The 25994-nt window shown below is 39.6% G+C and overlaps 1 protein-coding gene across 1 annotated transcript in view; it reads left to right on the top strand.

The window, feature by feature from the left end:
* Positions 1–25658, top strand: part of PLEKHH1 (pleckstrin homology, MyTH4 and FERM domain containing H1) — a 48753-nt gene extending 23095 nt beyond the window's left edge. The window contains exons 8-29 of the mRNA XM_056493667.1: positions 1579–1657; positions 2232–2320; positions 2828–2978; positions 3994–4133; positions 4784–4894; positions 5428–5514; positions 6503–6664; positions 7599–7679; positions 8624–8803; positions 8933–9041; positions 9196–9308; positions 9988–10164; positions 10971–11068; positions 13584–13761; positions 14163–14318; positions 16860–16960; positions 18674–18815; positions 19702–19844; positions 20690–20819; positions 21963–22049; positions 22525–22671; positions 22970–25658. Of these exons, the coding sequence (XP_056349642.1) occupies positions 1579–1657; positions 2232–2320; positions 2828–2978; positions 3994–4133; positions 4784–4894; positions 5428–5514; positions 6503–6664; positions 7599–7679; positions 8624–8803; positions 8933–9041; positions 9196–9308; positions 9988–10164; positions 10971–11068; positions 13584–13761; positions 14163–14318; positions 16860–16960; positions 18674–18815; positions 19702–19844; positions 20690–20819; positions 21963–22049; positions 22525–22671; positions 22970–23146 (2838 nt within the window). The 3' untranslated portion in view covers positions 23147–25658. The remainder of the gene's footprint in view (positions 1–1578; positions 1658–2231; positions 2321–2827; positions 2979–3993; positions 4134–4783; positions 4895–5427; positions 5515–6502; positions 6665–7598; positions 7680–8623; positions 8804–8932; positions 9042–9195; positions 9309–9987; positions 10165–10970; positions 11069–13583; positions 13762–14162; positions 14319–16859; positions 16961–18673; positions 18816–19701; positions 19845–20689; positions 20820–21962; positions 22050–22524; positions 22672–22969) is intronic.
* Positions 25659–25994: the final 336 nt, after the last annotated feature.

The raw sequence follows: 25994 nt of genomic DNA on the forward strand, positions 1-25994 counted from the left end.
GTTCCCAGGTCCTCCTCTGACCCTTGACCATGGTGCCACGTTTGCCAGGTTCCTGTCACCTGGGAGCTCCCCAGGTGACCAGGGCTGCAGGTAACTGATGGGCAGTGGCTCAGGGAGCTCTTCTGACAGCTCTCCCTCAGTACCCTCAGGTGGGTCCCACCTGGCCCTGCAGACCTGTGTGTGTCTAGGTGGCAAAGCAGGTCACTGGGCATTTCCCCTTGGGTTATGGGGGCTTCATTCTGCTCCACATCCATGTCTTCCAGCTCATGAAGACATGATGGATCTGGAGAAAAACTGGTTTTACCATCAGACTGAAGCAAAGGCAGCATTGAGTACCTCTGCCTTTCCCTCATCCTTTGTTACTGTTTCCCACTGATATCCAATAAAGAATGGAGATTGTCTTTTTGTTTCTCATGTATTTATAGAAGTCTTTTACTGCAGTAGCCAGGTGAAGGTCTAGTTGGCTTTGTCCCTCCTAATTTTTTCCCTGCATAACTTCATGGTGTGTTTGCAGCCCTTCTGAGTCACCTGTCCATTCATCCAAAGGTCACAAACTTTGAGTTCAGCCAAAGGTCTCTGATCAGACAGGCTGGTCTTCCTCATTGTCTCATCTTTCAACACATGGGGATGACCTGCTCCTGCACCTTAAAGATTTCCTTCTTGAAGAATATTCAGTCTTGCTGGATTCTTTGTCCATCAGGACTGACTTCCAAGGGACTCTGTCAATCAGGTTCCTAAACAGGCCAAATTGACAAACCTGGTGGAAATCAATGTAGTACCAAAAGAGATGATACATTTGCTTTTTTAAAGGCATGGGCAAACAACTGATTTATTGAAATTGCAAAGTCAAGCACTCACTGTTAATTCTTATGTCTTATAAATTTTTTGGTGTACTTGATTTTGCAATCTTAGGTACTTTAATGTATATGTATTATGTATTATGTGTGTTATTTCATAGTTTATTTTGGTTGCATGCTTTAAGAAGCACCAAGAGGTTTCCTAGCTTTGGGATTTACCCATTTCACACTGGTTGATGTCTTAGTCTTAACTTTCCATCTAGACACAGAGTTGGGTTTCCCCTCTGGAATTTTTATCAATTCATGAAGTACTTGGAGATCCTTTGAGCTGAAAGCTCTGTATATTGTTGTAACTGAGACACAGGCTTATTGAGATCATTCCAGGCATTTCTTTCATTCTCTTATTATGGAATGGGCATCCTTTGCAGCTGATGACTCAATGAGTTGTTCTGGTATAGGGCTGTTCTTAAGTCATTTTAATGCATTGTTTGTAATTCGGAAAAAACCCATCTCTTTCCAAGCTGTGATACAGTAATTTATTGATAATTGCATGTAGGTGTTTCCGTGTGTGGATGTTACCTCTGTAGCTGGGAATTTTCACACAGTAACACACTTCCATTAATGGTCATTCACACCACATATGGTGGAAATTAGCTTTCTTTCTTAGGATGCCCCTCCTTCCTGCCCAAAGGTGTGACTGTGGTGTGATTCTGTGACATGGACATCTGTCTGTAAGAATTACATTTTTGCCTGATTGCAGTTGTTCGTGGTGTTGTTCCAGGAGAGCCGAATCTACGCTGTGGCCAAGTCTGGCATGAGGCTGTCTGAAGTGGCCATGGTGAACGAGACTTCCAGCTGCTGTAAGTTCTGGCCTAGATTAGATCCATCCTTAGAGGGAGTTCATAGTGGCAGTGTGGGATCTGAGCTTCTGGCTGTTCACATTTCGTTTCCTTGCCTGTTTTCAAAGTAAATTTGACCTCATAGGTAGCCTCTATAAAGGAAGGGAGGAGGATATATCTGATTTTGGTGATAGTTCGTGCTGGGTTGTTTGTGCCTCTATATTCAGGGGCATCTTCCATTATCTCTTGCATAAGTTTTGCAGCCAGTCTTCTGCCTCTGCTTGTCTATGGCCTGTTTTTAGTCTTCTGAGTGACCATCACCTTTGCTTGTTAGGGCTTTTTTCTATTTGTACAAGGTACACCAGATTACCATTGTACTGTGGTGAGCACAGGGTATGTAAGGTGTCTACAGGCTAAATGGAAGGAGCATTGCAGCTCTCTCTGGGAATTGTATGGAATTAATGACACATCTCCTGGCCTTTCTGAAGCCAAACTGTCCAGGTTGGCAGTTCTCCATGTGCTTTTCCATTAAAACCTCCTCTTTTTCACCAGTTTGTATTATTTGATCTCTTGCTTTCTCTCTGAATTTCCCCAGTTTCCAGTTTCTCGTGTTCAACTTCTGGGCCATTTACCTATCTCATCTACAGAAATGTCACAGTGCCAGTCTACTCTACTCTGAAGGGGGTAAGGAGTTACCTCATTTTTCCTGTTGTGAAAAGCATGGTCCAGGGCTGCTAGTAACTTGAGACAAATCAGGATGGAACTGTGCAGTGAAGGGAAGAAAATTAGAGAATGTCAGGAAGTACTGGACATCAAAATAATGAAGAAAGAGTAGTAAATGTTAAATATATTTAAGAACACAGAACATTGCAAGAAGTTTTGGTCCAGGAAGTTGCAGTGTGCACTATGAAACCTAGAGGTGATAGTGGGTGTAGCCTAAGGAATGAAATAAAGCATAAGGCTCGTGGAAAAGTAGGAGGGTGTAACCAGTGGAAATCCAAATAGATCAGATCAGAGAGTCCAGCTTGGAAGTTCTCAGACTAGAAGGGGAGGAGCTGAGGAACGCTGGGGCAGAAGTGGGCAAGGCGGTATGACAGTGAGTGGCATGGGTTGCTCTGTTTCTTGACTGAGGAGGGATTGTCCTGGGGAAACTCTTCTCTCACACACTAACCATTCAGGTCTGTTTTCCAGAAAGCCACACAGATCAGCAATGTGCCTTTCTTAGATGAGTCTTCAGGCTCTGATGATGACTGTGGCTCTCATGCCAGCTTCAGGACTTCTACTGCTGGATTGGAGAACAGGAAAGCTAGCATGCCAGGCAGCCCTCGTGCTGTGAAGAGAGGTAAAGTGGGAGTATTGCTACTGAGCAGGATGGGCTCTGTCATCAGAGTCGAGATGCCCTGAACAACATCACCAGTGACAGGCAAATGCTCAGCCAGAGTGATGCTAACAAGGAGTTGTCCCAGAATGTGTGCAGACATCAACAGCAGAAACAGTAGAAAACTGATCTTGTAGATGGTTTTTACTGCTGATAGATTTCCATTCAGGCAATTGCTAAACTAAGACTGGGGGAGGGATTGGCCTCCTAAATTCATCACAAATCCAGTCATCATACCTTTGTTGTGACTTCTCCTTGGAAGCAAACTAGTACTGACACAATACAGAAAATGTTTTTTATCTTTGTCATTGACTGGTAATTTCTTGGCTAGTAAGTACATCTCACCTTTCTTTGAGAGACATCAGGTACTTTGGATCCTGATTAGGACTATTTTTCTTGCCTGCTGGGAGGGCTAAACTGGTTTTTGAGTGGAATATTTGTTAGAATTGGTTGTCTCTAAAATAGTTGTATTTCATGTAGTCTTAACTTCTGTTATGCTGCATTGGCAGATACGCCTGTGCATTGCCATGTACCTGTGGTAAAAGATTCACAGAAAGTAAAGCTCCATTGCTAAGTGAGGAAGCCTTTTCCTTAGTTGAAATCAGAGGGGGTTGAGGCTTTATAATGGATGTTCCCAGATGAAAACAAGCTGTCTCTCCTCCAGATGACAGGTCTGTTGATTTTTTTTTTTTTTTTTTTTTTTGTATATATATATTTTAATCTGATTTTATTCAACAATAAATTTATTTCACCTCCAGTATCCAAAACTCACTTTTCATTACTGTCTTCCTAGGGAAATAAAAAGAGGTCTCAGAAGTCACGTTAGTGGGGTTTCAGTTTCCAAAGTCTTATCAGATTTGTCTTTCTTGAACCGAAAAAAACCTTTAATGGTGAATACAGAAACCTTTCTGGAGTGTACAATATTCAGTGCATGCTTTTGTCTAGCCACAACTCTCATTCCTTCCTTTATTTTGAACAGGTGTATCTGTGTCCTCACTGAGCTCTGAGAGTGACTATGCCATTCCTCCTGATGCCTACTCCTTGGATGGCGACTATTCAGAGCCAGAGCATAAGCTGCAGCGAACATCTTCCTATTCCACTGATGGTGGAATCTGCACTGTAAGTCTTGCACTGTAACTGCTATGTTATGCTTGTAAAGGGGTGCAAACAGAGCCCAGGCCTTAAGAGAAAAGAGTAACTAAAGTATATTGAGTAAACCCCCTGTAAAGTGATGATCTAACAGACTGGGCTATTGGTCCAGCTGTCTGGTATCAGAAGACACCATCTCATGCTTCAGAACAAGGTGCAATTTCTGTTATGTGGTTAGGTAAAATTATAAGCATCAGGGGCTGTCATCTTTCCTGATGGCTTATATTGGTTTCCTGTAGTTGTATTCCACTTTAATGAAGGCCTTACACTTTTGGACAAAACAAATTTGGAAATTCAGAGGAAGGAAGGAGAAAGGAATGAAACCTCAAAACAGGTAGCATTAAAGTCTGTACTCTTCAATGTAAGAAATCAAACAGACAAGGAACAGGAGTCTAATCATGGTGTAGAGAGAGCCTTCATTTTTATTTGGAAAATCAGTTCCTCAGTAGGAAGAGAAATAAGTTTACAGTGCATCAAACAATCCGTGAAATGATCTTTGCTGGCTTCTATTAAACAAAGCAGAAAATTATGGGAGATGCAGCAAATGTCTGGGCTTGATTTCAGTACACTTTCATTTTGAGAGGTGCAAGATGACCTCTTCCCTTTGCTCTGTCCTCCAGGAACCCATGGAGAAATCAGGCTACTTGCTGAAAATGGGCAGCCAGGTAAAGACGTGGAAAAGACGATGGTTTGTTCTCAGAAACAGACAAATCATGTACTACAAGTCCCCGGTAAGTCACTGGGATACGTTTCCTCCACTCTAGAGGCACAGAGAAATTTAATATACTTAAAAAACACTTTTGGTTAGACATGACACTGTTTTGAAAAGCATTATGAACATTAGAAAGATTCACTGTATGCATCAAATGAAGAGCAAAGTTATTATTAACAAACTTGTCACTTCCGAAGGTGGAAATTCAGTCACTGTCTTTATACCTGTTGTGTGTTGTACTGCCTTCCCACTTAGGGTTTGGTTTGTTGGTGTTTGTTTGGACTTGCTTTTGATTTATTAATCACAATGTCCAGTCTGTACTCCATAATACAGCATTTGTTATCACTGCACTTGTTATATTGTCTGCCACTTTTGAGGAGACTTTTGCAACAGGATCCCACAGTCTCATATTTCACCTGGCAACCTTAGGCTGTCCTTTCCAGCTGACAAATGCAGACTCCAACCTGCATGTGCATATTATGCTGTATTTAAGTAATCTAAGGCTCATTTGAGGTTTCCTACTGAAAAAATTGTTTGCTTTTCTTTCCTCAGAGTGATGTTATCCGCAAACCACAAGGGCAGCTGGAGCTGAATTCTTCATGCCAGATTATCAGGGGTGAAGGGTCCCAAACATTCCAGGTAGGCGTTGCTTTTTAATCCTGCACATAACCATACACTTAGTAGCTCAGTGAGGGAGCACTTAATTCAGACTGAATGCTACTGTGTCTCTCAAATGATATGAGCTAACTTTTATCTGGTCTCTGTTTCCTGGCACAAAACAGGCAGTTAGTATAATTAATAATGAGGAAAGAGCTAAATTGTAACCCAAATACACCCTTTTGAAATGGAATAAATTTGTATTTATTTTTGTCCTGTTTTACACCAAACAGTTTTGGTTTTTTGCAGGAATTAAAGCTTGAAATCTGTGGGGGAAAATGATTCTTATGACAGTTAAAACTACCTAGTACTTAGGATCTTTCTGAGAGACTTCTCCAAAGATCTCAAGCCTGACTTTACATGACTGGAGGATCTAAAGAAAATCTGAAGAGTTTTAGAATATGACTTCTAAAGTATTAGTAGTTAGCCCATCACTGGGTTTACTTTTAAGTCATTATTGACTTAATTAGAAAGGCAGCATTAAAGTTTCTTTCATACTTTGAAAGGTACATGGCCTAATTTTTGAGCTATCTTCTGCCCTTATAGAACTGAAGTTGCTAAGGCCTAATACTATTATATTTCTAGCATCTTTACTCTCAGTCACAGGGTAATGAAGGCAAAATGCAGTACAAAATGATGGCAGCAAAACCCCACATTTACGTAGTCACCCTTAAAATGAAAAACTAGCATGAGCACTGAGAAACAAGAAAGGATGAGAGAAGACACAAAGCCACAGTATCCTACAGAAACAGCAAGAAAACTTATGAGAATTTGATTCAACTGAGTTTTGTGTTTTTTCTCTTGGGCTTTGAGGATTAGCACCTTTTTTCTTACCCTCAAAAAAATCTCTCCTGAATGACCAAAAAAAAATCTGTATGGGATAAAGAACTGACTTAAATGAGACTTCAGCAACTGAAGAAAAGATTTTTAGGTGTGTAGCTTTATACTTTCTCACTTCTTTTCCTTCCAGCTAGTGACAGAAAAGAGAACTTATTTCCTGACAGCAGATTCTACCAGTATCCTGGAGGAATGGATTCATGTCCTACAGAGTATATTGAGAGTACAAGTGAGTGGTCCTGTTGGTGTTCCTCACAGTGATGCTAAACCTACTGTGAAAGGCTGGCTCACCAAGGTAAAATAATATTTCATACTTTATGTTTAGCTCAGAATTGACAGTGTACCAGCTTCTTGGTTTGAACAGCAAATGTGAGCAATAAATTAGTATTTTAATACTCTCTGTAAGAGTAGGGAAAGAAGGAAAAGTGGGTGTAGATTTATGTTTTCAGAGTGAAAAATTTATATTAGTGATAAGGGATGGGACAAACATGGCTACTGAAGGGTACTGACTGTCAAATAGCAAACAATAACAAATATCTAGCTTATGTCTGCTTTTCTTCAGCAAAATTCACAGCATGTCATAGTAAAAAAATTAACACTGTTGAACAATACATTTAATTGTTCTTTAATTTGCTATAAAGGAGAGTTTTAAGAAAATGGCTTGTATTGTTCCAGGTTAGCATTTAGTTCTGTAGGTACATGAGTACAAAGTACAATGGCTGAAAATTCTTATTCTTTGTATCATTTCCATAGATTAGCTTGACATTGGATGTTACTGTGATTATTTTGATATAATTCTTGTCAGGTTCTAAGATGGCTAAAGACAATCTGCATCTGAATGTTATTAATCTGCAATAGGAAACAACTGTCTAGACTATAGGGGGACTGATCTTTTCTTGCTGAGATGAACTCATTTGCTTTTACAATCTTTAAAATGTTATCCTTAATATTCTATTTCAGTATACAGCAATGTTAAGTTATTATGAATGAGTGAAACACTTCAGAGAATCTTAGACCCATTCTCATAAGCACCTATGTACTTGAGTGGAATGTATTTGCCTGTTTTTGGAAGGGGTGCCCTGTGTGTTTAGAGAGGAGCTTATATTAGCATAAAACAAATAATACATGCAAAGTTTTAGGGGAGAGTTGAATTGAAAATTGAAGTCCTAGAAAGTCATTCTGGCATACTTCTGATATTAAAAACATGAATGTGTTTGTCCTCTTTACAGGTCAAACATGGCCACTCTAAGCTGGTCTGGTGTGCACTGATTGGAAAAACTTTCTACTACTATCGAAATCATGAAGATAAGGTAATTCCTTTTCCTCCTTTTATTCCTGGACCCTCCTTTCCCATTTCTTATGAAGTTTTCTTTACTGTTACTGCTTCTGTGTCTTGGGTCTCTTTCTTGGTTGTACTTCTCTTCTAACAGCACCTGTTCCACAACGAGAATCAATATTTTCCCTGATTTTATTTTTTAAGCTTAAATAACAGCAGACTTAAAAGGCAAGTGATTGCTCTTTCTCAGATCACTCTATATCTTGTTCCTCACTTACTCCATTTGTCTTGTGTAGCCTTCTGAGCAGACTTTTATACAGCAGCTGATAGATCCCACATTATTGTCATGAAAACAGATAGCATCAACGTTCTGGGAAGAGGGAGATAATCAGTGTAATGCACTTCCATTTCTAAACACTTTGCCTGATAATCCATTACTTTGTCTTGGAGATGTAAAACCCCAAGTTTTAGAATAAAATACTAGGACTCATATTTGGGATTCACCTCCAGAGTTAGCACAGCAGGTATCCTCTCTTTTGTCTGAAAATTTTAAAAGTATTTCTTTTTCAGTAGCAAGCAGAAAGTCTGACCAGGGTAAGAAAACAGTGGCTCAAGATGCTAAGCAACTGACCCTCAAGTGTAATGGGAAGAAAGCAGTATCTTTTGGGGGAAAAAAAAATCTTTTTATTTGCATAGTCTCATTCTGACCTGTAGATGCTCACCCAAGAAAAAAAAAAAACAAAAAACAGTGACACACTTTATAAGTACTTTATGAAAGAAGAGATTCTCTGGAATCTCTTACCTTAGCTAAACATTGATTACATAATAAACATAAGATTACCTTAGCTAAACATTGATTTATTTATTCCTTCCATTTTACAGAACTCTCAGCATTTTTACTTGGCTTTTCTCTTCCAGTGTTCCCTGTCCATACTGGGAGATGAGTTACATTATCTAATGTGCTTTTGCTCCTCATAGTGTCCTTTAGGGCATCTGCCTCTGCGTGAGTCCAAGGTGGAAGAAGTAGATCGTTCCTGTGACTCTGATGAGGATTATGAAACCACTGGTGGAGGACTTCTCTCATCCCACTGTACACTGGTGATTCACCCCCAGGACCAGAGTCCCACGTATTTACTTATCCGCACCAAACAGGAGAAGGTATAAAAAGCAGTCTTTTTCTGGAGACCAAGAGTCTTCTGGACAATGAGCAAATGGGTCATACAGGCATAACCTGTTTGTAGAAAACAGGTCTGAATTGACCTATCTTGTTCTCATCCTTTTGCCTAGAACACCTGGCTGTACCATCTGACAGTTGCAGCTGGTAGCAGTAATGCCACAGTGGGCACGTCATATGAACAGCTCATTGGAAAACTATTGGATGCAGAGGGAGACCCTAGTAAGTAAGCCCCACAGACTCTTCCTTGGTAGCAAAGCATAACGAAGAAAAATTTCAGTCCCCAGTTTAATCCAGTCAGAGGTGAGGGAAGGGGATTCTCAGTTGTACGTCAGATGGTATAGTGTCCTTCTCCCCTTGTTCTCTCCTACCTCAGATTCTCCTCTGTGGAAGCATCCTATGTTGTGCTACAGTAAAGATGGGTTGCACACATCCCTCACTACTCTGCCATCAGAGGCTCTACAGACTGAAGCCCTGAAGCTTTTTAAGGTATTTAAAGGGACATTGCATGGTTTTCAGTTATTTTGCTCTGTTGTTGGGGCAGTAACATTGTTCAGTCATGTTAAATAACGTTTACTGTCACTATGGGTTGCTTTAGACAGGCCTGCTGGTTCATTAATTACAAGGGAACTGTTGGATTTTAAGTGTCATTCATTCTTTGGAGGTTTAACTTTCCTGGTGAAGAATCTGGGTTTAGGAGTAATGCTCCCCACAGATTTTATGCTTCAAAATTCGCTTTGTCTTCTTCTTTCCTCTCCAATAGTTGGATTGAAGGAAACAAAAACAATTCACTGGCAAACTCAGTTGTGTCAGTAAGACCACTGGTGAAGCTGCTGGAGATTACATTTTTGCATTCTTCAAGTGTAAGATCAGGAATGAGACAGTGTGAACAGGGTAAAAGACAGGCATGGAAGGCAGGAAGCACACTTTCCCCTCAATTCTCTTGCTGACTTTTGAGTTCCTTAGACTGGGGGAGGTTCAGTAAATTTTTTAGTTGCCATAAGTAAGGAAGGAGGAATAGGAACTAAGTATTGACTTTCTTCCCTCCTCTCAAGGTTATTTATTAACTGTCTGTAAGTTAATAAACACGTGTGGTGAACCTGGCCTGCAAAGTACCAGAGAAAAGTTGCTGTATTTGTGGCATTTACTAACTTCTACCCTTTTGCAGTCCTGTCAGCTGTTCATCAACGTTCCTGTGGAGGCATCCTCTATTGATTACCATGTGTCACTTGCCCAGACAGCACTGCAGGTGTGCTTGACACATACCGAGCTGCAGAATGAAATTTACTGTCAGCTTGTGAAACAGACCAGCTGCCGGCAACCCCAGAACCACTCAGTCATTCAGGTCAGTTCCTCTTCATTTAGTGCCACTCTGCAAAAACTTTCCATTTAATCCCATGTTTTTAATTAGTAGCTGTGGGACTGGTTCTCCTAAAATAGTGCTTATGCTAAAGGCATGCTGGGGGAAGGAGAATCTCAGCACTGATCTGCAAAGAAGAACACTAAGAATATAACTACTTGAAAAACAAATTTTAGTTTAAATGTAACTGTTTACCACTTGAAAATAGTCTATTCAGACCATATTCATAATCAAAGTTCCTAGCTTGTGTTGTCTTACTGTCACATGGTATTAATTTTGTTTTGCGTTTTAGATTATCAATAGCATGCAAGTCATGAATATTACTATTAGACATGAAATCTGAATCTTGTACTGTAATTGTTGGGTAAATAAAATTAGTAAGTTACAGCATGAATGTACATAGGCCATTACAATATTCCCAGGTCAAATAAGACATTAAAATCAGGTTGAATAATAATGGATATAATTTGAAATAAAATTTACCAGTGATTTCTTGGTTGTGATTTTCAGTTACATAATATTAATTTAAGTCTTAGTTGTTGATTCAGTTGTGGTTACACTAAAATTTTCAGAAGTCAATCATACAGAGCTCTTCTCAGAGTCCAGATTGAGATACTGAAGAGCAGCCTGTCTAACCATTCCAGCCCTTTGAAACATCTTGAACTGCAAATCCAAAAAGGTCACTCCAAAAAGCACTCGTCACCATCCATCATTTTTTGGCTGTAGTATTCTGTGAAAGACAACAGGTAGGAAGTACAGAACAAGAGTGATGTCCAGTTTTGTGTTCACAGTGCTGGCAGCTCCTGGCTTTGTGTGCTCCTCTATTCCTGCCTCAACATCACTTCCTCTGGTACATCAAGCAGCACTTGCAGCGACATGCAGACTCCAGGTACGGACTGCAGCAGCATTTCATTCTGCTCAGCTGAATGCCTCCTGAATGCACCCACTACAGATAAAGAGGGAAACAATTCTGGAACACACACCTACAAATACATATTGAGAACTGGGAACAGAAGGTTCTCAGTAGTATAAAGCTGTGCCCCTTCAACCATTCACATCAATTTGTCACTTAGATGAAGCTAGTTCACAAAACTGAGTGACCTATACTAGCAAAAGAACTTTTTATAGATATAATTGGAGCTACATTGGGAAGTTTTTGCTTATGCAGCTACTTTCTTTTATTGACAGAAAGACCAAAGTAATTACTTGGAATGGATTACTCAAATTTTAGGTGATTACGTTCTGCTGTCAGGTTAGCAGGCAAAGTGACAGAACAAAAGTGAGGCATAAAACATCACAGGGAGCCTTAAAAAGTCAGGAAAAACTAACAAACCTGGAATATAGGCTAGTACTGTTTTTTCTTACCTTTTTGGTGTGTAACTATGGACACAACAAGAAGTTGTTCTCCATTGTTCTTGCTGTCCTCTTTGTTTCCAGGGTGATCTGGTCTTCAATGTATCTCACTATGTCCTTAGCAGGGAGGTCACAGCTAGAGATGTCTAGCTGTCTGTTGCAAAAATACACTGTTGTTAAGATGAAAGTAAAAGAGTTAAAGTAAAAAAAATCCTTTCAAACAAATATTAATATTCAATTAATAAGCCTAAATCTGCTATGGAACTCAAGCTAAAAGTCTCTGCAAAGGAAAAGTGTACTGTTATCAAGTATTTTTTTTTTACTGTTGCCTCACATTTGCTATTTCTTCTCAAAAGCAAAAATACAGGTATTGGGCACTCCACAGTGTTTGAGTTCTCTTTCCATTTGCTAGGACAATGTGTTAGGGATCTTTTGTCTAGTTCTAGGTCCCATCTCTTCAAACTTGTGCATTATCAGTTCCCAGATGGGTCCATGCAACTCACTAGTGGAGCTGCTCTACTGTTGGAGACTGTGGAATTTCATAAGGATTTGCTTTGTCATGTGAAACTGATTTATTATATCAGCTTCAAGCTCTGCTATGCTTGTGATCTGCCCAAAAGCACCTTTGTGAACAAATATACTCCAGGCAGAAACAAAGAGGAAGTTTATTTTTATGATCCAGCAATGAAACAATTATTAGGGCAAGAAAAAAACCCAGAAATTACATGAAAATATGCCTGTGTTCACCTGTAGTTCAGCTTAGATTTGGAGCAGTTGCTAAATGGGATTTAGCATGGCTCCTTCTCCCTAGCTCTAGGAATACTTTCCTGTCTTTGGATGGAGAAGATACAGCTGTTTCTTGACCAGTTAAATAGATATACTTTCCCTGTTTCACACAGCAAGCAAGACACTAGAAAGTTTACACTGCATAATGCCTATGGTCTAGATCTATTCTAGGTATTAAAATCTTAATTAGAAGAATTATGGATCTTAATTTCAGGTATTGTTTTTCGTGAAAGATGATCTCAGTGTATATATCCAGCCTCTAAAAGAGGAAGAAAAGTGGGGCAGAGTTTTAAGTGAGAAGTCACAGGGCTCAGGAGCATCTGGAAATCCAACATAACAGCTTCTTGATGAAGCAAGATTATTTATTTGAATATTGTCCAAGCTCATTACTGGGGAGGTGAGCAGTATATTTCTACAGCGAAAAGCAAGAGGTCCTGACTTCCATGTTACTTGTAGGGTTTTAACTGGAGATATAATCATGTACTGAGTTTCTGAAAGCACCTTGAATGAAATTATTTTCCTCTGCAAAGTGATAGCATACTTACAAATCCATATAAATCCTTCCATTTCAGAACTTGTTGAGTATATACATTCGTAACATTTTTGTGCAAGGTTCAGTTGACTGTTCCTGCTTGACTTTAGAGACACATCTTTTTGATGCTGTTCAATGGAGCACTCTCTTCAGTAGACAGTAAACTTGATCATCTTGGTAACTATCTCTATCCTGTGTTGAACTGTCAACAAATCTAAGCCTGCTTGGAATCTCCATCAAGTCTCTTGGTTGGCAGATAGGGTTAATGGAAACTTACAATTTGTACAACCATGTAAATTAACAAACACAGCTTGTAATGCCTTAGTCTCACAGGATTGTATAGTTCAATATTTGCCAGGATTGACATGATAGTAACTAAATTTCCCTGTTATGACAGCAGGTTTGAGGGTGAATTGATCTCGATTTGACAGATTCTGTGATGGTAACAGGGTACAGAAGAGGATATGTGTCCAGTCCACCTAGAAGCAGGGAATACTCTTGTTTCCTAGAGACTGCATTGTCTGCCTTAGTTTTACAGGTCCTTGGAGCTGAGGTCTGTGTTGTAGCTTTTCTCTTGAGCTGTTAGTCTGTTGAGATGAACAGTGTATCTGCATAGAGATGTATCTTTCCTTGAGCAAAAACCTGAGGGAGGAATGCATTGTCATGGCATGGGAAGTTGAAGAGGACATGTCACTTGGAGCATGTTTGTGGTTCTCTCCCCCTCTTTGCCTAGGAGTGAGATAGGCAAGTATGCCATCTACTGCCAGAGATCAGTAGAGCGCACCGTGCAGGCTGGAGAGCGGGAAGCCAAGCCCTCCCGAATGGAGATCGTGTCCATCCTGCTGAGAAATCCCTACCACCACTCGCTCCCCTTCAGCATCCCAGTGCACTTCATGAATGGAACATACCAGGTGAGCCACCACAGCTGCCTTTCTTCTGGGCACTAGAGGATGCACCATGACCTGCCTCATGTGGGTGGGTGGCGCCATGATATTTTTACACATCAGATGTTGGGACGTAAACACTGCTTGTCGTTCTTGCTGTCTTAGCTGATTTTCCAAGAAAGTGAAAGGAATTAATCCTATCTCTACAGATCTTAGGAAAAAAAGGTAGCTGAGAAAAAGGGAGAGATGCTGGAAGTGTCCCAATATGGGAAAGAATGTGATATCAAAGGAGACAGTACACAAGCGTTGTCACTGGAGCTGGCAGTTAATCCTGAGATGCTAATCCAGAGGAAACCATCTTCATTAATTGTGATGCCTAGCAATGGTCACAATTCTTTCATCCTCAGTTAAGTCCTCTTTCATTGCAGGTTGTAGGTTTTGATGGTTCCTCAACAGTTGATGAATTCGTCCAGAGACTGAACCAGGAAACAGGAATGAGGAAGCCATCCCATATGGGATTTTCTCTGTTCACAGATGATCCTTCTGGCAGGAATTTGGAACATTGTTTGCCGGGCAATATGAAGGTATTTCTTTTTCTCCTCTGCTACCTTTAATATACATCTTCAAAGGACTGCTAAATCTTTCTTAATGAGTTAAGATCAAATAAGCATGGATATTGTCTATCTAGATTAATATTCACAGATGAGATATTAATTTCTGCACTTTGGTCACAACAACCCCATGCAGCCCTACAGGCTGGGGGAAGAGTGCTGGAAAGGGGCTGGAAAGCTGCTCAGAGGAAAAGGTTCTGAGAGCCTTGGTCATCTGTACATGATCCAGTAGTGTGGCCAAGAAGGCCAATGGTATCCTGGCCTGTATCAGAAATAGTGTGGCCAGCAGGACCAGGGAAGTGACTGTTTCCCTGTACTATGCACTGGTTTTGGGCACAAGAAAGACATTGAGGTGCTGGAGTGGGTCCAGAGAAGGGCAGCAAAGCAGGTGAAGGTTCTGGAGAGTAAGTCTGATGAGGAGCAGCTGAAAGAGCTGAGGTTCTTTAGCCTGGAAAAGAGGAGGCTCAGGGGGACCTTATTGATCTCCACAACTGCCTGAAGTGAGGCTGTAGTCAGGTGGGAGTCAATTTCTTCTCCCAAGTAACAAATGACAGGACAAGAGGAAGCAGCCCAGAGTTGTTCCAGGGGAGGTTTAGATTGCCTATTTAGAAAAATTACTTCACTGAAAGAGTTTCTCAAGCATTGGAACAGGCTGCCCAGGGAAGTGGTGGAGTCATTGCCCCTGGAGGTATTTAAAAGATCTGTAGATGTGTCACCTGGGGACATGGTTTAGTTGTAGACTTGGCAGTGATGGTTTGATGATTAGGTCTTTTTCAAGCTAAATGATTCTATAATTAGCTAGCCTAAGCTGATATAGTTCTTAATAGAAAAATCTATTTTCGTAGGTAATAAATTGGTCAATTTTTAGAAAATGTAACTCAGATTTTAGCACATATTAAAGTTTAATTTGTTTTGACTACAGAATTGAAACATGACTGAGCTAGCCAGCATGATCAGATATCATAACTGACATCAAATGTGACACTTCTAATTGAGACAAATTTATGTTAGGCTGTGAATCTTTTGGCATGTCTGTATAAATTCCATCTGTTGGATTATGAAGTATCTCCTTGCTATCTCCAGATAACTCAGGCTTCCATTGTTGATAAGCATACTTAGGGGAGAGTATGGTTCCACTTTAAGAAAGAGTGTAGTGCCTCAGATCAATGGAAAAAGGAAGCAGATAAAGTGTTAGCATCTGTGACTTTCATATGGAGATTTTTACCCCTGCTGCAGCTGAATGACTGCCTTAATTGAGCAGGCTGGCTGCCATCAATGACACCCATCAGATTTTGGTACAAATCTGTAAGAATAATTTGTCATACAGCATTAATGGAGGAATAGTTGTAGTGGCAACTTTTGAAGAGGTCCTGATACCTGTAGAGAACTTAAACAATCAATTTTACACAGTGTAAAATTTCACATTAAGCAGAGAAGATACCAATAACTTTGAAATACATGGTTTGAAAGGAAACTACCACAGACAGTGCCAGATTATATAGTTTGTATCATGGCCTGATATAGATCAGGTAATCTGGAGCTTTGCTGGTTATTGGACCATCTGGAGAGATGAGGCATCACAGTAAACAAAGGACCTTGAGATAATCAAAGGCATAACTTTGCCTTGGCAAATAAATAATAACCAGTAAATCTCAATACCTTGAGAGGTTTAGAGATCTGATTATGTATTTCATGTGGCTTCTTATGTTCACATTACTTTCATTGAGCTGCCATCAAAGGAGAAGTGGGGGTGTTTATTAGACCACTTGTAAGAGGACTGGAATAACCAGGAGGAGTTGAATGGACCAAAACGAAACAAAAAAACCCAAAACAACAACAACAAAAACCACCAAAAAAATCCCCTATGTTATTATGAAAAATATGTCTGAGTTACAAAGATGGAATCAAAACATTCCCAAAATTTGGATGTTCACATCCAAAGATTTGGTGTAGGCATACACATTTTGCTGCTGCTCAGAGGATGTGTAGTGCTTTAGTTAATCTCAGGAGGGCAGTTTAGAAGTAAACCTGCCAGTCATTCCTATTAACTGTGCTTTGACTCACATTAAGGAGTAACCTGTGAGCATGAAATGGATTCTTTTTACATGAAACATGAACTGGAAGATGTCATCCAACATAGTAGTGGGCTTTCAGGTCACTTGGTCAGACTGCTAGTGTGGGCATGGAGACTTAGGAGTGGGTGTTTCCCTGTGCAGATCTGTTCCTTCTGAGCTTTTCTACTTGCTAACATAGACATAGCTATGAGAGTTACTACCAGACCAGAATTCATGTGTCCTCCTGCAGGTTAGAGCTGGAGTTTTCAGTTGGAATACTTTAATTTTTACATACTGTGCAATAGAAAAAGGATGTGTTTTGTCACTTTGAGCTGTGTTTATGCTGATCCAGCGTTTATTTCTGTGTTCCACACAATTTTATTCACTTACTTGCTCCTCAAGCCTTGACTATATATTTCACCTCAGTTTGTGTCTCCTCTCTCCTTGATATTTTTTAAAGATCTGTGATGTCATTTCTAAATGGGAACAAGCCTTAAAAGAATTGCATCCTGGGAAATATGAAGGTGGCACAAGAATTGTAAAGTTGACCTATAAGAACAGGTACTGTCCTCTGTTGGGTGGCCTTACTACTGCTTTAATTAAACATTCTATACTGCACATATCTGTGTAGATGACTGGTAATTTAAAGTATCACTGGTGCCAAAACTATTTTAGCTAAGATTCAGTTAAATCCTACGGATGATGTGATGGTTTTTGCTTTTTTAGAAAAGCATATGGCCTAGGGATAAAACCCAAACCACTTTGCAGCAGCAGAATAGACTTAAAATGAGTTAACAACTGGCTGTAGCACAATAAAACATTCTTGGCACAGTTTCATTTGCCTAGATCCTAAAACATAATTGAAGAATGTGTGTTAGGTGAGAGGAAGAGAGACCTAGAGGAAAAATCACTACTGAAAACAAGTATGCCAAAACTTGCAATTAAGTGAACAGTCTCAAAGATGAAAAAGATACGAGAACAATGTTCTAAATCATATGAGCTGTAGAAGAGATATGTAGTAGCAGTGTCCAAAATTTATAAAGAAAGGAATGTTAAAAGTTTGATGATGAAAGGTCATAGAGAAGGGAAGTACAAGGCAAAGATCTAAATCAAAAATTGGAACGAATTAATCACTTATAATACAGATAGGAATTCTGAATTACAGTAAATCAAGAGCTGTATGAGAACAAGGAATGAACTCTTTGCAGTGAAACAAATGCTGCCCCAAAGCTGAACAGAGAGTTCAGTATTAAACATATGAAGATTTTGTTGACTGTAATGGTGGAAACAAATTTCTGTCAACTTTGTCAGTTGCTGTAATAGAGGTGAAAGCAGAAGTTATTGCTTTTGACCCAGAAGGTTGTATTTGTTTCAGGAGTGAAACTTTGCAGAATTATTTTGTTGGGCTGGAATGTGCATTGGCTAGACAGCAGGGATGTTTTGATGAGGTCTTTCCAAGGCTGGACTGCTGTAACACCAAGGACTCTGATAAGACATTTGTAAGGTCAATACGGTCCTAATAGTGTAGTAATCTCAAAGTGACATAAAAATAAATAAACTGTTCCACAGGAATGAATATCTCATGTAGTGGAATTGTGGAATTTATAGATGCAGTTTGAAATTAATATTAGTTAATTATTAACTAATTATTAATTAATAATTAGTTGCTGTGGACTGTTAAGTATGAGGAATGGCTCTGGGAGGCATTCCCCAAGTTATACCACATCAAAAAAATTCCAAGTGTGAATGGAATAAAAAACAATAGGATGCTTTGATTTACAAGCATATTTCCTTAAACAAAGTCTGCTAATTTGGTCTCCTATTTCCTGCTGAAGCAAACTGAAACATTTTTAATAGGTCTTAAGTGTAAGTAGTCAAATCCAAGCTGGCAAGTCTACAAGGCTGTACATGTAGAGCAAATATAGTTTGCTGTGATAAAGCAGAGAATGTCATAATTTAAATGTTGCCTGTCTGTGCTTGATGGGGATGAATGGACACTGATTTAGCTGAGTTTAATAAAGGTTCACTGTCTAGAAGTGGCCGCCTTATAGAATTAAAATAGCTTCCAAAGCTAGAAATCATGTTTTGAACCTCCTTGCTCTACTCTTGTTCATAAGCGAAGCACCTCAGCTTCCAAATCTGTCCGGTACCCTATCAATGAAAAAAAAACCAGAATAAAACACACTTTTATTTTGCCTCACCTTGATTCAAGTTCCCAGCTCTACTTTCAGTTCACAGTATCTTTTTACCTTCACAATCCTCTCTACTTTTTAGACTGTATTTTCGGAGCCAAGCCAAAGGTGAGACAGACCGTGAGCGGTTGCTACTGGCCTTCCAAGTGAGCAATGAAATAGCCAATGGAAGATTTCCTGTCAATAAGGAATTAGCTCTGGAAATGGTGGCTCTAATGGCTCAGGTGAGTATGGCAGTCATCCTCTCTTTTATCCTCCTTCAGCTATACACTATGTTTGACAAAGCAGCTCCCTTTTCCATCAAGAGCACATCAAACATACAGTGTGATGTATCAAACACTCCGTCAGCTGTACCATGACAAATACACTATAGTAGCATACATGTTACAACACCTTTTGCTGTAGGGAAATTTGCTCTAGCTGTGCCTCTCCTTTCCTTCTCAAGAAAAATACTGGAAAAAACAGAGTGAGGCTAGACTATCACCAGACCTGCTCCAATTAGTACCTTAGTAGAGATACAGTACCACCACTAGAATTCCATTAATAGTAAAAACTTCCCCTCTTACACTGCCAATACCCTCTTACTCAGGAAGAGCATCTTCCATAATCCTCCATTAAGTCCCCAGGCTTGCATTTAGTATTTTACCTCATAAAGTACACATTGTGGGTTGTGAGCATGATGAGCAGTATAATAATAGTTTTTTACTGACCTGAAACAGAGTGTTGTATTTATTAAAGCTGCATAAATTGAGGTGAAGAAGCTGGGGACATGGTCCAAACTATTTACAAATATGCTGTTGTTTTAATTGGCCAGTTGAAAATAAATCTCCAAAGCCTGGGTGTTTATACAGATGTCTCCTCACAACACATATGTGGCTGAGATCATGTTCCACTCTCTTAGATCAGTAGATAATTCCTTGGGTAGTTGTGTCCTCAGTGGTTGCTCCTTTGTATACATTTACTATGGTTAATGCTGTAGACAACATTCCCCAGCCTGTGTCTTTTTGCATGACTAATAAACACAGTAGTTATCAGTATGGGAAATCATGGAATGTTCTACTGCGTTAAAAACCTCATAGTTCTGTACTATAAACTATAATGTTGTCGTAGGTAGAATATGGGGATTTGGATCGACCAGGATCTTCAAGTCCTGGGGGAACATCACAATTGAAAATGCAGCATCTTCTCCACCAAGTTTTAGATAAATTCTACCCCAAACACTACAAGCAAAACATTACTCCTGAACAGCTCAGGTAAGCTTTTGGTTCTTCAGTACTTTGCACTGAAATCAGCTTATACTTGCCAAATTGTCTCTACATTTAAGAAGTTTCAAGGAGCCCTGTCAAGATTATTTGATGTAGAAACTCAAACTGTCTGGAAAAGGTTCCCTTAAAAGAAAAAACAATATAAAAAGAGCCAAATCACTAACTAATTTTGCTATAGACAAGAAATTTAGGCCTTTCATTTCCAAATTAGGCATCTCAGTTTTGACAAACTAACCCAAGTCTGTGATGAATTCTCTGAGTTTTACGCTTCCCCCAAGTATCAGTTGAAGCCAGGTGCCTAACATTTGCAATGAGCCATAAAGCCAACTCATATGGGTTGCTTCAGGCTGTGCAGTAATTCTGGTAGGACATATTTCAGCAGGGCTTTTTTTGTGTTCTGGCTTAGAAGTTCTCACACACAATGCGAGAGCTCGAGTAGAAAATTCAGGTATTGCCACAGGTCTTAGATCTATCTGATTTAAAATGAGATAATGGTCTTCCTACAGATCCTAAGCAACTTAGGGATGCAGTGGTGGAACAAAATTCCATCTGCACGTAGCAAGGTAGCTGCCAAACCATCCCTAGGGAGTTAATATATATTGCCACCCCATACAGAGCATACTACTGGCAAGGTATGAGGAAGGTGAGAAAATATGTGCAAGTAGAGAAAACCTAAAATAAATTCAGATAGTGCTAACAGTCCTGCCTGTAAGTGCTGTGTAGAACAGCCCTTTTGGAGTAAAGAAGTACATTTATTTACTGTTCTAATTTTACACAGCTTTCCTTGGAAGACATTAGTACATAATAATGTATTGTGTCTTGGATTCCTAAAGGCAGCTGACAGACAGGCTGGCAACCAAGTGGATGGTGCTGCAGGGATGTTCTCCACCAGAATGCATTCGAATTTATTTGACAGTGGCCCGGAAATGGCCTCTCTTTGGAACCAAATTATTTGCTGCTAAGGTAACTGGAGCACACTTTTTTTCTCTTTCCAAGAGTGAATTATCTGAGCAGAGACATACCTACAGTCTCTGGTAACACAGGTTGAAAATGCTTCTACTTCAGAAAGTGAAAAATTGAACAATTGTTCTGAACGAGCAGTCCTGATACCATATAGGTTGAAAAAGAAGGTAGACGAGTATGTTCTAACCACTAGGGGCTGCTAGTGTTCAGTAAATAAATACTGAAGGTGCCCTGGCTGTGTCAACTGGTCATGATTACTACCTGTCCTTACGAGCTTTGCCAAAACTTTCTCAGGCAGGAATTTTCTTGGACATCAAGGCTGCAATGGTAGGACCTTGAGGGAAGTCTTTGTGGTTGTCTCTTGTTTTGAAGTCAAAGCTGCTCAGATTACAGAAAAAAAGTCTTAAAGATGAAAGGGACTCTCAAGTAAATATACCAGAAATTTTCAAAAGACAGTTATTTCTACTGTCAGGACTGAAAAAGGTTACTGTCAGAAGAGGTTCCTGGTGTTTGAGGTTACTGACAGAATATGTAATAATACTGAAGAATCAGAATATAGAATAGATCTACCCACAGGTGAGATAATGTTGGTATTCCTGATGATTGACATACATTTTATAACTTTTCAGCGATTAAACAGCAAAGCCTATGGCATTAGCCATGTCATAGCAGATTCCCAGGAAAGATTTTATGTCATTAGCCATAACAAGTCATCTTCAACAGACAATTGATGCACTTTTGTCTAAGATTCTGTAAGAAACAAAGTAACAAAGTAGCATTGATGTGATGGTGCTGGGTGCACTGGTATAGAAACCAGAAGGTTTCACTGCCTTCCTGACACATAGCTGTTGCTCTGTCCTAGCATCTCCTTCAGTTTTAACCACACTGATGGATCTGTTTAATTTCAAAGGCTTTGTTATCCTTGTATCTCTTGTGCCACTATTTCAAAAAGTGTATGTAAATCTGAAAATGTTATTCCAAATTTTGGGGAAAGCTATTTTAAAAATCAAACCAGGTCACACCAGTAAGCCTTTAGAATTTTTTCTCACCTTCACTTTAGCCCTAAATTTCAACATTTATATCGAAAACATCATTCTGTGGTGGTCAAGAAATATCTGAATTAATAATTTTCTTTCTCTCTAGCCTATTTTGCCTTCCTCATTGGAAGACTGTCCAGTCTGGATAGCTGTGAATGAAGATGGTATCAGCATACTGGATTATAACACAATGGTATGTTGAGGAACACTGTTTAAGAGGAATACCTTACCTAGCAGAAAAATATATTCCCCTGAGTCCAGTGAAGGTTACTAACAGTTTGTCTTTCACTTCAAATGGATCCAGAAGTTAGTTTGTAAAAGTCAGAGATGAGGCAAGTCAGTGTTATGTTTGAACACTCCATAGACAAAGGAAAATTACAGCTGCAGTGTAAGGTGGGTCAGCAAACATGTTCATACATCTTGCAAAATCTCAGTGGTGTGTTCTTCACTACCACCATCTGGAATATAACAAAATCTGTACTGTGAAGTAGTGAGGCATTGAGCACACCAGGAGAAAACTAGAAATGCAATTTTCATTTGAGCTTTTTCTGCCACCTCTTGCCTATAGAGCCCTGGTGTTCTTGCAGGCTGTAGCAATATAAACTAATATATAGTTTAAGGTTGGGTTTTTTACAGAACGATGACTTTTTCAAACTCTTTGCCTGCAGCATTTGAAGGTCTCTTATTCATACTCCTCTGTGCTGACCTTTGGAGGCTGTCGAGATGACTTCATGATTGTAGTCAGTCAAATGAAAGAAAGAAGTTCTGGAAAAAATAGCACTGAAAAACTCCTCTTCACAATGGCAATTCCAAAGGTAATTACAAATGAAAAGTGAGTTTCTTGCCAGCTGGCAGCATCAGGGCTGGGTGTTTTGTACAAGCCCTGGGGACTGGTACTTGTGGCTGTGCACTAGCTAGGTGTATTCCACAAATCCTTTGTAAGCTGGAACCTTTCAACAAGACACTTGTTCTACCTAACTCTAAAAGGCAGAGCTTCATTTTAAAACTGGGAGAAAGCCATTTACAAAAGCTATGAAGTCAATAGATTGTAAAAATCAAAGGGCATTCTTACCTCTAGTTGACCTACAGTTAATCATTTTCTCTTTTCCCCAGATTGTTGAAGCAACACTTCTGATTGCCAGCTACATTAACTACCGTTCCAATCCTTCACTGCTGTCTTCCACACAGCCTTCACGAAGCAAAACACCTGCTAAGAAACCCTGGGAGACTGAAAATCGCTGCTTTCTTCCTTCTATGCCCCGAAGCACAAAGGGGCCCACCCTGCTCTAAGGGCGTGTTCCACATGAGCTGATTTTGTTGGTTGTACACACAGATTAATGCAGGCTCCGATTCTTTTTCCATAATAATAGACAAAGTTCCTTAGAGGTGGAGGCAAGGCAGTGTACTTTCTCTTAAAAAAAAAAAACAACAAAACAACCAAACAAAACAAAAAAACTTGATTTGGGGGACTGTGTAGGAGATTCCTTTCCATGACACATTCCATCCAAAATACAATCCTCAGGTTATTTGTCTTCACAGTGCTCCAGTCATTACATCTGCACTCTTCCATCTCCTACTGTACTGCCTTGCTTTACAAGTACATACATTTTCTTTGATCCCTCCTATTTTCAGCTGTCAAAAGACAGAAACTTTTGTGTCCTTGCTCAGACATGAAAGAAAGACATTGCTGAGAAGGAATTAAACTCACAAGAATAATTCTGGTGCAAGTCAAGGGTGATTTCATACCTGAAATAGTGTGTATAGAATTAGGGTTCAGCAGTACTTAAGAGTATTTTCAACTTTAAATACAGGTGGAAGCCTAGGGTCTTTGCATGTTGAGTACTCAGAATAACTGGCTGTAAGTGTCAGAGGATGCCCTGGCACCTACAGGACCGATGCATTTCAGAAACTGATGCCATTCTATGCAATAGATCATCATGAGATTGCTGCTGCAGGGCAGGGCTCAGTGTGTCAAGTGCTCCACTGTCAGACAAGCGCTTTCAAAGACTTCCTGATAACCACTGTTGTAGATGTGTTTGGAACTGCACATTATCTTAGACAAAGAAAGACAAGACAAGCAAATTTTGTACTTTTTCTGTCTTTCAGCAACTAGGACAGACCTTCCCAGACAAGCTCTGCCATTCTGACTTGACAGAAGCTGCTTCTTTCAAACTCCTGCTTCCTTCATGTACCATAAGCAAGGAGGAGGTAGTCAGCAACTGTGTATTCATGTTCTTCCTACTTTCCTACAGAATGTTGGTAGGTTTGATTTTTTGGATCGGTTTCAAAGGGATTTCATTATGAGGTTATGGAATTTTAAACAAATAAAAGAAAAACAGCAATTCTTCATGAAAAATCTAAATCTACTTAGTTTAATTTTAGCTATTTTGATAAGCATTCTAAATAAGCTAAGTAAGAATGCACTTTGAAAAGTATGATGTCCAACTTTATAATAATTACTCATTCATGGGCAGCTTTCCCAAATTAGAAGTGTGAATCCAACTGCTAGACACAAGTCAGCAATAGCAAGCAGCTATTTACAACTAAACAACCAACCACACCAGTGTTTTTACTCCCTAGTACCTGCCACCAACCTTGACACATCCAGCTAATGCACATGGGAGAGCTGATACATCATGAAGGTTTTTTTCATGCTTATGATGGGTGCAAAGCCACAAACTAAGAGAGAAAGAGTGAGCAGGAGGCAGACAAAATTGTTGTAAGCAATCCCTCATCAACACCTTTGTAATATAAAACAAAACCCCAAACCACCAAACAAAACAAACCCAACCCCAAACCATCCCAGGGTGAGTTACAGAAACAGTATGGCAGACCTAAGACAGGAAAAGAGCAGTGACCTGTTTTGCACATACTGTAATGTACCCACTTATTATTAATAAGACCATCCCTTGAAGGTACAGAAAAGGGTAGAAGCTGAGCCGAAAATAACTTTAAGAAGGTATTTTGTTTTCCCTTAGATACTTTCCAGTCTCTAAATATTCTGATAGTGGTTTGTATTTCCCCTCTCTCTCACAAGTGTCTTAGTACAGCTCTGTCAGTTTGAATACACTAAGTGTTAATTCCTCCTCACTCTATCACCTGTGTCTTAACAATTTCTCCTGTATCTGAAGATCTGTTTGACAGTTTGCTTCTGGTATCCCACCAGTAACAAAGCTGCCTCAGAATGGGCTGAGTCATCATCAGTGCTGGGGATGCTCAAGGCATAGAAGTCTCCAGTTCACAGGCTGTGTTTCCTCACAGCGCTAATACTCATGTCCTCAGAGACTTGAGGAGACTTGTACCAGGGCAAACAGGAAGCAGAGATGTTAAATAAACAGGAGCTCTCCTGAAACTCATTGTTTTCTGTCACAACTGCACTTTAAATTGAGAAGCATGATACACAAGACTTTCTTTCTTCCTTATTAAAAATATTCACCAATACTTGAGTGTTTCAGGGACCACCCCACTCTTATGGATACCCATACCCCTCCTATTTATAGCTTACCTGTCTTCAAACACCCCACCCTGTATAGATACCTACTTTGTATGATTATTTGGTAGAGAAAATAATTTTTAATTTTAATCAATGCTTTTGGCAATGACTGTTATTGCAGCATAGAATGAGATGACAAAAGCCTTTGTGTTCCTAACTGCTGTGTGTAAGAAAAGGCTGTATGGAAGATACTGTGAGATTTCTGTTTGTTCTTAATAAAATGTAGATTGTGAATTAATAACTATTAATTAAATGTGTATTATTCTCAGAATGAAATAAACTATTTTAAAAGCCAGAATCTTCTTGATGTAAACAAAAATGAACATAGATTGTGTTTGGTATCCAGGCACAAACCATAGCAAACCTGCCCTAGACTGTTTCCTTGTTTCTCTCTGCTGATCTTCTCTCAGCTTAAGTGGAGAACTACACCATGAATGTTCACTCTTTCAAAAGATTGCTGAAACAATCTTTCAGACTTCCTGCTGTGACACAGCTTCTTGGTAATTTCTTCAGTGCACATTCTGAGAACTTAACGGGATTTTTACAGCATAGTAAGCATTCTCAGCAAACTCCTTAGCCCATGCCTCTCCACTCTGTTGAGACATCTCTGCTGACAGAAAAGGCAGTGGCACATCCCCAAGCTGC

The sequence above is a fragment of the Oenanthe melanoleuca genome, chromosome 5, assembly GCF_029582105.1.
Source record: "Oenanthe melanoleuca isolate GR-GAL-2019-014 chromosome 5, OMel1.0, whole genome shotgun sequence".
Lineage (NCBI taxonomy): Eukaryota > Metazoa > Chordata > Aves > Passeriformes > Muscicapidae > Oenanthe > Oenanthe melanoleuca.